This window comes from Pleurodeles waltl, chromosome 7 (assembly GCF_031143425.1).
Source record: "Pleurodeles waltl isolate 20211129_DDA chromosome 7, aPleWal1.hap1.20221129, whole genome shotgun sequence".
Taxonomy (NCBI): domain Eukaryota; kingdom Metazoa; phylum Chordata; class Amphibia; order Caudata; family Salamandridae; genus Pleurodeles; species Pleurodeles waltl.
In genome coordinates, this window is record NC_090446.1 from 1,515,689,224 (window position 1) to 1,515,705,450 (window position 16,227).

General features: G+C 50.0%; 1 protein-coding gene across 1 annotated transcript in view; it reads right to left on the bottom strand.

The window, feature by feature from the left end:
- Positions 1-3,251: 3,251 nt before the first annotated feature.
- Positions 3,252-16,227, bottom strand: part of ETHE1 (ETHE1 persulfide dioxygenase) — a 49,632-nt gene continuing 36,656 nt past the window's right edge. Inside the window, exons 5-7 of the mRNA XM_069201322.1 lie at positions 15,490-15,579; positions 4,253-4,369; positions 3,252-4,087 (exon numbers count right to left, since the gene is read on the bottom strand). Coding sequence (XP_069057423.1) covers positions 4,041-4,087; positions 4,253-4,369; positions 15,490-15,579 — 254 coding nt within the window. The 3' untranslated portion in view covers positions 3,252-4,040. The remainder of the gene's footprint in view (positions 4,088-4,252; positions 4,370-15,489; positions 15,580-16,227) is intronic.

Sequence of the window (16,227 nt, forward strand, 5' to 3'; positions counted from 1 at the left end):
TAAAATACTGTGCTGGAAGTACATACCTCTAAAACAAGACCATCTTTACGTCACCTTTACTGATCTGAGGGCTGCATTTGACCTGGTCCCAAGGAAACATTTCTGGAGAGTCCTAGAATCCTATGTTTTAGACAGTGACCTATTAAGGCTAATAAGATTCCTTCATGAGGACAACTAGGCCAGGGTTAGATAGACCCAAGGGGGCGACCTCAGTGCCTCAACTGCAAGAGGAGTTAGACAAGGGTGTGTTTTGGCCCCCACCCTGTTTCGCCTCTATATTAATGGCTGGCGGACCAGCTAGCCCAGTGCAACCATGACGCTTCCAAGATAGCGGGAGTCCCTGTCTCTATCTTAATGTTTGTTGACACTCTTCTATTTCACGAACCCTGATGGACCTACAAAAGGAATTAGACTCATTTGCAGCATTTTGTGCGAGTAGGGGTCTAGAAATAAACCCAGGGAAATCTACGTTCATGGCACCAAATCCTCATAAATCTTTCAGGGGCTAAATGGCCATGGGGGAGTCCTTATTGAACAAGTTAGACAGTTTGATTATCTGGGGGTAAGGCTGGGAGACAACCAATTCTGGGCCCCCCCAAATTGAGAAAAGTACCATCATCCTCCAGCAACGGTCAGTGGCAACTGGGAGAAAATATAAGTCTCTGTGGGAGGGTCTCTCTCTCCTACCCTTGCGGTGTACAAGGCTGCAGTAGTGACGGCCGCAACATATGGTGACGAGCTTTGGGGATATTATAATTCTCATTGGTTAATCATAACTGAAAATAAATTCATCCGATCCCTGCTAAATGTGCTCATTAGTACGCCTCTTATTCCCCTGCGATTTGATTTGGCCCTCAATCAAATCCATGGTGTAAGTTCCCTAAAGCCGCTATTATACTGGCTACATTTATGGGCCTCCGTGGATATGAGTTCCTATAGCGTTGCTTTGTCAGAATAACTCACGCTAGATAAAGCTGCATCAACTCCCTGGCTCAAGCACGCTAAGAATCTCTGCCAATGGATTCAAATGGAAGATGTATGGGACTTTCCCCAGAAAATAACCATAACTGTATAAAGCAACTTTATTGGGAAGCAGTACTATCCCATATTTGGAGTTCCCATACAGCAGGTAGTAGAACTGAACAATTTTTAAATCACAAGTGCTCTCCCAAGTTTGAGCATTATTTGGACAGCATTTTCAGATTTGATTTTTTGCCGTTGAAATCTGTTACATCCAAATGGAAAAATGGTGGCTGCGATAGCAGTACTTGGCCTTATTGCCCCTTGGAAAGAGAGCCCATGGCAGACTTTGTTTTCTTTCGCCCAAAATATCTAAGGCCAAGGAGGAAGTGGATTATTCCGCTGTGTAGACTTCTTGGCACCCAGAACTTCCAGGAGACGCTTCGGATCTTAACAAGTGACACAAGCGAAAAGGTAGTGTTCACAATTACCCGGAATTTACAATGGGCCTGGACTGTGAGTATGAAAGCGATTTCTCTTCCTGTTGATTGTAATTTGTTACACCTTGGTAGCTGAAAGGTTAGAGATTCGAAAAGGGTTCACCATTCACTACCTCTAAAGACCAATTGCCTTTTAACTCTACAGTGGGAGTCTGAGTATTGTAGCCAGGCCCGCAGTCAAGTACACCCTCTTGTGATAGAAGGGCCTCCACTGATGCAAACTCTAAAATCAAACAATGAAATGTTAGAGAGAACACTGTAGTCGAGAATTTTAACTAAACAAATGTATTCCACAGCTGTAAAGAATTTTTACTTAATTAATTAATTTTATGAGCTGTAAATATGTTTTTAGGATAATACGTTACGGTTTTATTGTATGTATGTTGCTTTTGTGGCTTACAGCCGAAATGAAGAATGTATTGGCTGAGTTAATTAGCTGTAAAACAAATTGAGAGCATCTGAAGGACAATACCAATCAACAAAGAAAAGCTTCACCAACTCTCCTGTGAAACCCTAAAGAAGGGGAAGGTTGCTTCCCCAAAACACAAGTTGTCTGTTTGGAGCTTTATCACCGACCCTGAAAGCGAATGTTGAGCATTTTGAATCATCAGTTGAGAGTCTGGACAAAAACATTGAAAATCGTGTATGAAAAATTTAGACCAGGCATGGAATCTTGATACACTTTTCAAGTGTAGACTATGAACAATTTGATTTTGTCAATGAGGAGTTGGAAACTCACTTCAAGCTGTGTTAGAGGAGGTTTGAATTATTTTGCATCCACTCGATCTTTCAGAAACTAAGGCTCTGATTTAGAGTTTGGCAGATGGGTTACTCCATCACAAACATGATGGCCGCGCAGTCCTCCTTATCACAAGTGCATTATACCCTAGCAGGGATATTCTTCGCATTTGAGATGTAGTAACAGTTCCATCAAACTCTAAATCAGGCGTATCTTTGCTGCTTAAAGAACATTGGCACAAACTGCTTATGAACTTTCAACAGCCATAAAAGAACATCTGCATTATAAGTTCAGCATTTAAAAACTATTCACCAACAATTATTTATATATACTTTTATATCGGATGGAGAAATAAATTGAAAAGCTAAGACCATTCTTGGACACTTTTTGTTCATCGGCTGGGCGCAGTGGAAGGGTGCGTTATCCAAGAGGCTAACGTGTTTTTTTTATTTTGGATCTTGCCAATATGGGACAAAGACCAATAGTATTCAAAGTACACTCTCTTTTGAAGCGTTTTAATCGGATTAGATAGAAGAAATCCTGAAGGTGTTTCTGATTCCAATAATGATCCCAGTGCTGTGAAATCAGACGATTTGCAGCGGTCCGGAGCCAATGGCAAATGGATCTTAGGGGGAGTGTGATCCGCAAACCCGCTCGCAGACCTGGAGCCACAACTTCTTCCTTTTCTGCTGCATATTGTAATCCATGACCAGCTCAGCATGATTTTCATTGGCCCAAATAATAGAGGTAAAAGGCTGTAATTGAAAAATAATAATGAAAAAAAGGCTGAAGAAGTGATCCCAAGCCATGCAGTGTGGGATTTTGCTTCTTCTGGAAAGGCAGGGTAGCTCACAATCAAACAACAGAAAGAAGTCGCAGCCAAGCGATCAACATAAATTAGTGCCTAGATGGATGAGTCGCACAAAACGTCGCTACCACACATCCAAGGACAATTTACCAAAAAATATAATCTTTGGAGACAAACAAAAGATTGATCCCTCTCAGGGCTGTCTAACTTGAAAACAGAAATAATTTACACACGCTCAAGAAAGTTACTTACTCTAGACCCCAGGACCTGGTCTTTTTATTTACTCTGAAACACAAACAGTCAATAAAATATCAACATATTAACAAATAGCAGATGCACGGAGGTACAGAAGATCAGTAGATGGTAATCTGCGAATGAATGGGATACACATCAGCATGGGGGGTGTAGGACAGGAGGAATGACAATAAAATGATAAGAAGAAGAGTGTCGCTGGGTAGGACAGAGCGAGGGGAGGAGTCAAGGACGCGCCGTACCATACGAGAGCTGGGGTCGACACAGGAGGCATCACTGGCAAGGTCGTTCAGTTGGATGGTGACATCTGAGACCCTATAATGCGCTCCAAGAATTGGTCCAGATGTTGAAAGTTCTGCATTGTGATCCCAACAAATATGTGCATATTACTGCATCTACAGGGGCATTGATGCAATAAAAATTTCCTCAGCAAAATTATTCGTTCTTCCTTGATCCTGTACCCATAATTCAAAGTTTGCAGCATTAAAGATAATGCACCAAAGTCCAGATTGGGAGCAGGTTACGTATTTTCTGTAACCCCCAAAAGATGTACTTGCAAATCAACGGATAAAGAAACGTCATTTATTAAATCTCTTAAATACAAAAATATGATTTCATCCCTGATGTAAAACGCCTGCAGAGTGGCATGTCTAGATAAAACGGAGTACATCTGGAGATCATGTTTGCAACCGTTCCTCTGAACCAAAGAATTTTCGGTGAGGTATTGTCGGTCATAACCAGCTGTCAAAGGGGTCCATCAGCCGCCCCCGGGCACCTTGGATCAAGGGTCCTGAATGCCACATTTCAGGTTGGCTGGCACAGCAACATCTGAGGAGAGAAAGGAATCAAATGAATCTAAGAATTAAAAATGAAGTAAAAAATACAGGACGCTTATTTGGGATGAATTTGGTGGAGGCTGGGAATGGCCAACTGGTCTTAAATAAAAATAAAATCAGTTCCCATCCCCAACATGGTGTCCTTGGTGGCCCTTACCGATCTGTGCCGGCTTCGGCAGGTTCAGGCCGTCCATGATTTTCACAAACTCCTCCAGGGTCTTCGTAAGTCGCGGGTTCAGCTCCTTCTCCTCCTTAACCGAGGTCACACTCTGACCTGAGGGGGAGAAAGGCAGAACTAGAAGATACCAGAGCAGAGGCCCTTGTGAAACATCTACTGGCAGTGGGAGGGTGGGGCAGGAGGTCCTGCATTGTATGGTAGAGTTTCTATAGCACTTCATACTCCTGACAAGGCAGCGGAGAGTGGCCACAAACACTACCCTAACACGCCCCCCCCCCCCCCCCCCCCGAACCCTCTACGTGGATTAGGCTGTGTGGCACCTATGGCTTCACTTGTAAACTCGGATGAGGGCACTATGTGTGGCAGGTGCCAGACAAGCCTATGCCTTTGCTTCCTTTTCAACAGCATTGTGTATTCCAGGCTGACCTCGCCTACAGCATTGGCTGAGAATGGCTCCTTTCAAGCACGACCAATCCCTACGATGCAGGAAGCTCTTCTTCCATTCAGTGTACGCTGCGTAAGGGGAGATTTCCTGTCCGCGGCTCAGAATCTCTCCCATGCGCTTTGCTGCCCTGTTCTCCTTCGAGGACGCCTCCTCTGCGGCCTTGGAGTCTGTGATACGTACTCTTGATTGCGCTTCAATTATACTTGCCACTGAACGTGCCCCAAGAACCTCGAAGGGCAGGAAAGTAACATAGTAACTGCATGTGCACTACTTATTATCTGAGACAAACAACTAAAAGTCAGACCCTGGGTCAACAGGTTGCGTTGTTTGCTCTTAGTTGTGCTGCACATGCTATGTGTCTGCAAAAGGCCTGCATCACCCATGCACATGTGCTCCTGCTGTGTGTGTTAATGCAAGCATGCCCTGCGGCTGACCTTAACAAACCTGTATGTGTCTGCGGTAGGCCTGCATCGCCCATGCACATGTGCTCCTGCTGTGTGTGTTAATCCAAGCATGCCCTGCGGCTGACCTTAACAAACCTGTATGTACTGCGGAAGGCCTGCACCGCCCATGCACATGTGCTCCTGCTGTGTGTGTTAATGTAAGCATACCGTGCAGCTGACCTTAAAGAACCTGTGTGTGTCTGCGGAAGGCCTGCACCGCCCATGCACATGTGCTCCTGCTGTGTGTGTTAATCCAAGCATGCCCTGCGGCTGACCTTAACAAACCTGTATGTACTGCGGAAGGCCTGCACCGCCCATGGACATGTGCTCCTGCTGTGTGTGTTAATGTAAGCATACCGTGCAGCTGACCTTAACAAACCTGTATGTACTGCGGTAGGCCTGCATCGCCCATGCACATGTGCTCCTGCTGTGTGTGTTAATCCAAGCATGCCCTGCGGCTGACCTTAACAAACCTGTATGTACTGCGGTAGGCCTGCATCGCCCATGCACATGTGCTCCTGCTGTGTGTGTTAATCCAAGCATGCCCTGCGGCTGACCTTAACAAACCTGTATGTACTGCGGTAGGCCTGCATCGCCCATGCACATGTGCTCCTGCTGTGTTTGTTAATGTAAGCATACCGTGCAGCTGACCTTAAAGAACCTGTGTGTGTCTGCGGAAGGCCTGCACCGCCCATGGACATGTGCTCCTGCTGTGTGTGTTAATCCAAGCATGCCCTGCGGCTGACCTTAACAAACCTGTATGTACTGCGGAAGGCCTGCACCGCCCATGGACATGTGCTCCTGCTGTGTGTGTTAATCCAAGCATGCCCTGCGGCTGACCTTAACAAACCTGTATGTACTGCGGTAGGCCTGCATCGCCCATGCACATGTGCTCCTGCTGTGTGTGTTAATCCAAGCATGCCCTGCGGCTGACCTTAACAAACCTGTATGTACTGCGGTAGGCCTGCATCGCCCATGCACATGTGCTCCTGCTGTGTGTGTTAATCCAAGCATGCCCTGCGGCTGACCTTAACAAACCTGTATGTACTGCGGAAGGCCTGCACCGCCCATGCACATGTGCTCCTGCTGTGTGTGTTAATGTAAGCATACCGTGCAGCTGACCTTAAAGAACCTGTGTGTGTCTGCGGAAGGCCTGCACCGCCCATGCACATGTGCTCCTGCTGTGTGTGTTAATCCAAGCATGCCCTGCGGCTGACCTTAACAAACCTGTATGTACTGCGGAAGGCCTGCACCGCCCATGGACATGTGCTCCTGCTGTGTGTGTTAATGTAAGCATACCGTGCAGCTGACCTTAACAAACCTGTATGTACTGCGGTAGGCCTGCATCGCCCATGCACATGTGCTCCTGCTGTGTGTGTTAATCCAAGCATGCCCTGCGGCTGACCTTAACAAACCTGTATGTACTGCGGTAGGCCTGCATCGCCCATGCACATGTGCTCCTGCTGTGTGTGTTAATCCAAGCATGCCCTGCGGCTGACCTTAACAAACCTGTATGTACTGCGGTAGGCCTGCATCGCCCATGCACATGTGCTCCTGCTGTGTTTGTTAATGTAAGCATACCGTGCAGCTGACCTTAAAGAACCTGTGTGTGTCTGCGGAAGGCCTGCACCGCCCATGGACATGTGCTCCTGCTGTGTGTGTTAATCCAAGCATGCCCTGCGGCTGACCTTAACAAACCTGTATGTACTGCGGAAGGCCTGCACCGCCCATGGACATGTGCTCCTGCTGTGTGTGTTAATGTAAGCATACCGTGCAGCTGACCTTAACAAACCTGTATGTACTGCGGTAGGCCTGCATCGCCCATGCACATGTGCTCCTGCTGTGTGTGTTAATCCAAGCATGCCCTGCGGCTGACCTGAACAAACCTGTATGTACTGCGGTAGGCCTGCATCGCCCATGCACATGTGCTCCTGCTGTGTGTGTTAATCCAAGCATGCCCTGCGGCTGACCTTAACAAACCTGTATGTACTGCGGTAGGCCTGCATCGCCCATGCACATGTGCTCCTGCTGTGTGTGTTAATCCAAGCATGCCCTGCGGCTGACCTTAACAAACCTGTATGTACTGCGGAAGGCCTGCACCGCCCATGCACATGTGCTCCTGCTGTGTGTGTTAATGTAAGCATACCGTGCAGCTGACCTTAAAGAACCTGTGTGTGTCTGCGGAAGGCCTGCACCGCCCATGCACATGTGCTCCTGCTGTGTGTGTTAATCCAAGCATGCCCTGCGGCTGACCTTAACAAACCTGTATGTACTGCGGAAGGCCTGCACCGCCCATGGACATGTGCTCCTGCTGTGTGTGTTAATGTAAGCATACCGTGCAGCTGACCTTAACAAACCTGTATGTACTGCGGTAGGCCTGCATCGCCCATGCACATGTGCTCCTGCTGTGTGTGTTAATCCAAGCATGCCCTGCGGCTGACCTTAACAAACCTGTATGTACTGCGGTAGGCCTGCATCGCCCATGCACATGTGCTCCTGCTGTGTGTGTTAATCCAAGCATGCCCTGCGGCTGACCTTAACAAACCTGTATGTACTGCGGTAGGCCTGCATCGCCCATGCACATGTGCTCCTGCTGTGTTTGTTAATGTAAGCATACCGTGCAGCTGACCTTAAAGAACCTGTGTGTGTCTGCGGAAGGCCTGCACCGCCCATGGACATGTGCTCCTGCTGTGTGTGTTAATCCAAGCATGCCCTGCGGCTGACCTTAACAAACCTGTATGTACTGCGGAAGGCCTGCACCGCCCATGGACATGTGCTCCTGCTGTGTGTGTTAATGTAAGCATACCGTGCAGCTGACCTTAACAAACCTGTATGTACTGCGGTAGGCCTGCATCGCCCATGCACATGTGCTCCTGCTGTGTGTGTTAATCCAAGCATGCCCTGCGGCTGACCTTAACAAACCTGTATGTACTGCGGTAGGCCTGCATCGCCCATGCACATGTGCTCCTGCTGTGTGTGTTAATCCAAGCATGCCCTGCGGCTGACCTTAACAAACCTGTATGTACTGCGGTAGGCCTGCATCGCCCATGCACATGTGCTCCTGCTGTGTGTGTTAATCCAAGCATGCCCTGCGGCTGACCTTAACAAACCTGTATGTACTGCGGAAGGCCTGCACCGCCCATGCACATGTGCTCCTGCTGTGTGTGTTAATGTAAGCATACCGTGCAGCTGACCTTAAAGAACCTGTGTGTGTCTGCGGAAGGCCTGCACCGCCCATGCACATGTGCTCCTGCTGTGTGTGTTAATCCAAGCATGCCCTGCGGCTGACCTTAACAAACCTGTATGTACTGCGGAAGGCCTGCACCGCCCATGGACATGTGCTCCTGCTGTGTGTGTTAATGTAAGCATACCGTGCAGCTGACCTTAACAAACCTGTATGTACTGCGGTAGGCCTGCATCGCCCATGCACATGTGCTCCTGCTGTGTGTGTTAATCCAAGCATGCCCTGCGGCTGACCTTAACAAACCTGTATGTACTGCGGTAGGCCTGCATCGCCCATGCACATGTGCTCCTGCTGTGTGTGTTAATCCAAGCATGCCCTGCGGCTGACCTTAACAAACCTGTATGTACTGCGGTAGGCCTGCATCGCCCATGCACATGTGCTCCTGCTGTGTTTGTTAATGTAAGCATACCGTGCAGCTGACCTTAAAGAACCTGTGTGTGTCTGCGGAAGGCCTGCACCGCCCATGGACATGTGCTCCTGCTGTGTGTGTTAATCCAAGCATGCCCTGCGGCTGACCTTAACAAACCTGTATGTACTGCGGAAGGCCTGCACCGCCCATGGACATGTGCTCCTGCTGTGTGTGTTAATGTAAGCATACCGTGCAGCTGACCTTAACAAACCTGTATGTACTGCGGTAGGCCTGCATCGCCCATGCACATGTGCTCCTGCTGTGTGTGTTAATCCAAGCATGCCCTGCGGCTGACCTTAACAAACCTGTATGTACTGCGGTAGGCCTGCATCGCCCATGCACATGTGCTCCTGCTGTGTGTGTTAATCCAAGCATGCCCTGCGGCTGACCTTAACAAACCTGTATGTACTGCGGTAGGCCTGCATCGCCCATGCACATGTGCTCCTGCTGTGTGTGTTAATCCAAGCATGCCCTGCGGCTGACCTTAACAAACCTGTATGTACTGCGGAAGGCCTGCACCGCCCATGCACATGTGCTCCTGCTGTGTGTGTTAATGTAAGCATACCGTGCAGCTGACCTTAAAGAACCTGTGTGTGTCTGCGGAAGGCCTGCACCGCCCATGCACATGTGCTCCTGCTGTGTGTGTTAATCCAAGCATGCCCTGCGGCTGACCTTAACAAACCTGTATGTACTGCGGAAGGCCTGCACCGCCCATGGACATGTGCTCCTGCTGTGTGTGTTAATGTAAGCATACCGTGCAGCTGACCTTAACAAACCTGTATGTACTGCGGTAGGCCTGCATCGCCCATGCACATGTGCTCCTGCTGTGTGTGTTAATCCAAGCATGCCCTGCGGCTGACCTTAACAAACCTGTATGTACTGCGGTAGGCCTGCATCGCCCATGCACATGTGCTCCTGCTGTGTGTGTTAATCCAAGCATGCCCTGCGGCTGACCTTAACAAACCTGTATGTACTGCGGTAGGCCTGCATCGCCCATGCACATGTGCTCCTGCTGTGTTTGTTAATGTAAGCATACCGTGCAGCTGACCTTAAAGAACCTGTGTGTGTCTGCGGAAGGCCTGCACCGCCCATGGACATGTGCTCCTGCTGTGTGTGTTAATCCAAGCATGCCCTGCGGCTGACCTTAACAAACCTGTATGTACTGCGGAAGGCCTGCACCGCCCATGGACATGTGCTCCTGCTGTGTGTGTTAATGTAAGCATACCGTGCAGCTGACCTTAACAAACCTGTATGTACTGCGGTAGGCCTGCATCGCCCATGCACATGTGCTCCTGCTGTGTGTGTTAATCCAAGCATGCCCTGCGGCTGACCTTAACAAACCTGTATGTACTGCGGTAGGCCTGCATCGCCCATGCACATGTGCTCCTGCTGTGTGTGTTAATCCAAGCATGCCCTGCGGCTGACCTTAACAAACCTGTATGTACTGCGGTAGGCCTGCATCGCCCATGCACATGTGCTCCTGCTGTGTGTGTTAATCCAAGCATGCCCTGCGGCTGACCTTAACAAACCTGTATGTACTGCGGAAGGCCTGCACCGCCCATGCACATGTGCTCCTGCTGTGTGTGTTAATGTAAGCATACCGTGCAGCTGACCTTAAAGAACCTGTGTGTGTCTGCGGAAGGCCTGCACCGCCCATGCACATGTGCTCCTGCTGTGTGTGTTAATCCAAGCATGCCCTGCGGCTGACCTTAACAAACCTGTATGTACTGCGGAAGGCCTGCACCGCCCATGGACATGTGCTCCTGCTGTGTGTGTTAATGTAAGCATACCGTGCAGCTGACCTTAACAAACCTGTATGTACTGCGGTAGGCCTGCATCGCCCATGCACATGTGCTCCTGCTGTGTGTGTTAATCCAAGCATGCCCTGCGGCTGACCTTAACAAACCTGTATGTACTGCGGTAGGCCTGCATCGCCCATGCACATGTGCTCCTGCTGTGTGTGTTAATCCAAGCATGCCCTGCGGCTGACCTTAACAAACCTGTATGTACTGCGGTAGGCCTGCATCGCCCATGCACATGTGCTCCTGCTGTGTTTGTTAATGTAAGCATACCGTGCAGCTGACCTTAAAGAACCTGTGTGTGTCTGCGGAAGGCCTGCACCGCCCATGGACATGTGCTCCTGCTGTGTGTGTTAATCCAAGCATGCCCTGCGGCTGACCTTAACAAACCTGTATGTACTGCGGAAGGCCTGCACCGCCCATGGACATGTGCTCCTGCTGTGTGTGTTAATGTAAGCATACCGTGCAGCTGACCTTAACAAACCTGTATGTACTGCGGTAGGCCTGCATCGCCCATGCACATGTGCTCCTGCTGTGTGTGTTAATCCAAGCATGCCCTGCGGCTGACCTTAACAAACCTGTATGTACTGCGGTAGGCCTGCATCGCCCATGCACATGTGCTCCTGCTGTGTGTGTTAATCCAAGCATGCCCTGCGGCTGACCTTAACAAACCTGTATGTACTGCGGTAGGCCTGCATCGCCCATGCACATGTGCTCCTGCTGTGTGTGTTAATCCAAGCATGCCCTGCGGCTGACCTTAACAAACCTGTATGTACTGCGGAAGGCCTGCACCGCCCATGCACATGTGCTCCTGCTGTGTGTGTTAATGTAAGCATACCGTGCAGCTGACCTTAAAGAACCTGTGTGTGTCTGCGGAAGGCCTGCACCGCCCATGCACATGTGCTCCTGCTGTGTGTGTTAATCCAAGCATGCCCTGCGGCTGACCTTAACAAACCTGTATGTACTGCGGAAGGCCTGCACCGCCCATGGACATGTGCTCCTGCTGTGTGTGTTAATGTAAGCATACCGTGCAGCTGACCTTAACAAACCTGTATGTACTGCGGTAGGCCTGCATCGCCCATGCACATGTGCTCCTGCTGTGTGTGTTAATCCAAGCATGCCCTGCGGCTGACCTTAACAAACCTGTATGTACTGCGGTAGGCCTGCATCGCCCATGCACATGTGCTCCTGCTGTGTGTGTTAATCCAAGCATGCCCTGCGGCTGACCTTAACAAACCTGTATGTACTGCGGTAGGCCTGCATCGCCCATGCACATGTGCTCCTGCTGTGTTTGTTAATGTAAGCATACCGTGCAGCTGACCTTAAAGAACCTGTGTGTGTCTGCGGAAGGCCTGCACCGCCCATGGACATGTGCTCCTGCTGTGTGTGTTAATCCAAGCATGCCCTGCGGCTGACCTTAACAAACCTGTATGTACTGCGGAAGGCCTGCACCGCCCATGGACATGTGCTCCTGCTGTGTGTGTTAATGTAAGCATACCGTGCAGCTGACCTTAACAAACCTGTATGTACTGCGGTAGGCCTGCATCGCCCATGCACATGTGCTCCTGCTGTGTGTGTTAATCCAAGCATGCCCTGCGGCTGACCTTAACAAACCTGTATGTACTGCGGTAGGCCTGCATCGCCCATGCACATGTGCTCCTGCTGTGTGTGTTAATCCAAGCATGCCCTGCGGCTGACCTTAACAAACCTGTATGTACTGCGGTAGGCCTGCATCGCCCATGCACATGTGCTCCTGCTGTGTGTGTTAATCCAAGCATGCCCTGCGGCTGACCTTAACAAACCTGTATGTACTGCGGAAGGCCTGCACCGCCCATGCACATGTGCTCCTGCTGTGTGTGTTAATGTAAGCATACCGTGCAGCTGACCTTAAAGAACCTGTGTGTGTCTGCGGAAGGCCTGCACCGCCCATGCACATGTGCTCCTGCTGTGTGTGTTAATCCAAGCATGCCCTGGGGCTGACCTTAACAAACCTGTATGTACTGCGGAAGGCCTGCACCGCCCATGGACATGTGCTCCTGCTGTGTGTGTTAATGTAAGCATACCGTGCAGCTGACCTTAACAAACCTGTATGTACTGCGGTAGGCCTGCATCGCCCATGCACATGTGCTCCTGCTGTGTGTGTTAATCCAAGCATGCCCTGCGGCTGACCTTAACAAACCTGTATGTACTGCGGTAGGCCTGCATCGCCCATGCACATGTGCTCCTGCTGTGTGTGTTAATCCAAGCATGCCCTGCGGCTGACCTTAACAAACCTGTATGTACTGCGGTAGGCCTGCATCGCCCATGCACATGTGCTCCTGCTGTGTTTGTTAATGTAAGCATACCGTGCAGCTGACCTTAAAGAACCTGTGTGTGTCTGCGGAAGGCCTGCACCGCCCATGGACATGTGCTCCTGCTGTGTGTGTTAATCCAAGCATGCCCTGCGGCTGACCTTAACAAACCTGTATGTACTGCGGAAGGCCTGCACCGCCCATGGACATGTGCTCCTGCTGTGTGTGTTAATGTAAGCATACCGTGCAGCTGACCTTAACAAACCTGTATGTACTGCGGTAGGCCTGCATCGCCCATGCACATGTGCTCCTGCTGTGTGTGTTAATCCAAGCATGCCCTGCGGCTGACCTTAACAAACCTGTATGTACTGCGGTAGGCCTGCATCGCCCATGCACATGTGCTCCTGCTGTGTGTGTTAATCCAAGCATGCCCTGCGGCTGACCTTAACAAACCTGTATGTACTGCGGTAGGCCTGCATCGCCCATGCACATGTGCTCCTGCTGTGTGTGTTAATCCAAGCATGCCCTGCGGCTGACCTTAACAAACCTGTATGTACTGCGGTAGGCCTGCATCGCCCATGCACATGTGCTCCTGCTGTGTGTGTTAATCCAAGCATGCCCTGCAGCTGACCTTAACAAACCTGTATGTACTGCGGTAGGCCTGCATCGCCCATGCACATGTGCTCCTGCTGTGTTTGTTAATGTAAGCATACCGTGCAGCTGACCTTAAAGAACCTGTGTGTGTCTGCGGAAGGCCTGCACCGCCCATGGACATGTGCTCCTGCTGTGTGTGTTAATGCAAGCATGCCCTGCGGCTGACCTTAACAAACCTGTATGTACTGCGGTAGGCCTGCATCGCCCACGCACATGTGCTCCTGCTGTGTGTGTTAATCCAAGCATGCCCTGCGGCTGACCTTAACAAACCTGTATGTACTGCGGTAGGCCTGCATCGCCCATGCACATGTGCTCCTGCTGTGTGTGTTAATCCAAGCATGCCCTGCGGCTGACCTTAACAAACCTGTATGTACTGCGGTAGGCCTGCATCGCCCATGCACATGTGCTCCTGCTGTGTTTGTTAATGTAAGCATACCGTGCAGCTGACCTTAAAGAACCTGTGTGTGTCTGCGGAAGGCCTGCACCGCCCATGGACATGTGCTCCTGCTGTGTGTGTTAATCCAAGCATGCCCTGCGGCTGACCTTAACAAACCTGTATGTACTGCGGTAGGCCTGCATCGCCCATGCACATGTGCTCCTGCTGTGTTTGTTAATGTAAGCATACCGTGCAGCTGACCTTAAAGAACCTGTGTGTGTCTGCGGAAGGCCTGCACCGCCCATGGACATGTGCTCCTGCTGTGTGTGTTAATGTAAGCATACCGTGCAGCTGACCTTAAAGAACCTGTGTGTCTGCGGAAGGCCTGCATCGCCCATGCACATGTGCTCCTGCTGTGTGTGTTAATGCAAGCATGCCCTGCGGCTGACCTTAACAAACCTGTATGTACTGCGGTAGGCCTGCATCGCCCAGACATGTGCACCTGCTCAGTGTGTTAATGCAAGCATGCCCTGCGGCTGACCTTAACAAACCTGTATGCGTCTGCAGTAGGCTTGCATCGCCCATGGACATGTGCTCCTGCTCTGTGTGTTAATGCAGGTATGCCCTGCGGCTGACCTTAACAAATCTGTATATGTCTGCGGAAGCCGTACACGCCCATGGACATGTGCTCCTGCTCTGTGTGGCCTTAACGAACTAGTAACATCAAAAACGACTGTCTTTGTCAGTGTTAGTTACAATTAATTGCAATCCTGGAACTGTTCCTTTGTTACTGTGACCAGATTTTGACAATAAAAATCGACATATTCAGCAAACATAGAAGTAGGGCTGCAATTTTGCATCGACTGAGAGGTACAGAATGACTTAATTGATGGAGCTCACCAACACAGAAAACACAGACACTGAAGCACTAAGGGGAATGAAATGCAATCTTTTCATCTTTACCATCTGTGTTAACTAAGTTGTTTCCTGCTAGGATCAGCTAACTACTCCTGCAATGGAGCACAAGAAAAACGTGTGTCCATTCAAACCTCTCTGAGAAGTGGGACATGTGCTAAATTTGCTGGAACAGATGGTGAAAAGCCGGGAGAGTCAGGCAAAGCTGGTGCGCCTGGTCATCGTAACATCTGTTCGACATTGTGCCGTGTTGCGTTTACCTGTATCTCACACCAGACTGCCTCATCCACACTGAGTATTACAGTCTGGTGAGCTCTGTGACTGCTCAGAAGCTGTTTATATTGCAGCAGTGTGTGCTCCTCTGCAACCTGCAGGCTTGCACTGGGTGACCTGCCACCTCCATTCCAAGTCCCACAAGCAGAACCAGTAGTGATAAATGACAACCTAGGCCGCTGGGTGTGCTCAAAGTAATAGCTGACTGAAAGGCAGAAACACTGATTTCCAAACTTTTTAGATAAGCATTAGCGCCGCCTCATCTCACCTTGTCACTCCAAGGAGATATCCTTGCAGCAGGAAGGAGCTGTGCGCGCAACAAACTATTGTTGCGCTAACATATAACAATGCGCTTTGACGTACTCACCGGTGTAATCGTGCGCCGGGTACAGCAGACAGTGGTCCGGCAGGGTGAAGATTTTGCTGTGGACAGAGTGATAGAGGGTTCGTGGGCTTCCTGCAACGAGCCAGAGAGACATCAGGATTTTCTCACGAATTGCACCCTTGCACCATCAGTGCCCCTCCTTATACCAGTGAGGTCCCTTCTTTCATACCTTCATTGGCTCCCCATGAGGAAGCGCATTGATTTTAAGGCCCTCCGCACTGCATTTAAAGCTCTGCATGATTCTGGTCCCGACTACCTGAAACAAAGCTTCCGATGGTCCATCCCTCCTAGGTGCCTGCGCTCGTCCTCAGCCCATCAGTTAGGAGATCCAACCGGGGTGGCAGAAGGTTGGTCACATGCATCTCTAAGCTTTGGATCACTCCCTCCTGACCTCAAGAACATGACAGTACTGCTTCCTTCTAGAAAAGCTCTGAAAACATGGCCCTTCTACCAACAGGCTTCTTTATTCCACACACCAGACCAGCTCCTTTCAGTGGGCTAGCGCCTAGGCACCTCCGGGCAGTAGCGCGCTTTATAAATTTAGTTTTCATTTCATTTCTTACCCAAGACTCTCTTCCCCCTTTGCTGCTCTTCCCTTTCTGTAAGTTTAGGACATCTATACAATACAGAGATAGGTCCTGTCTGAAAGGAGCCCCTAGGCTAACAGCTGCCTCACCTGAAGGGTAAATAATCTTGCAGAATCTCTCTTTAGTGCCTCTT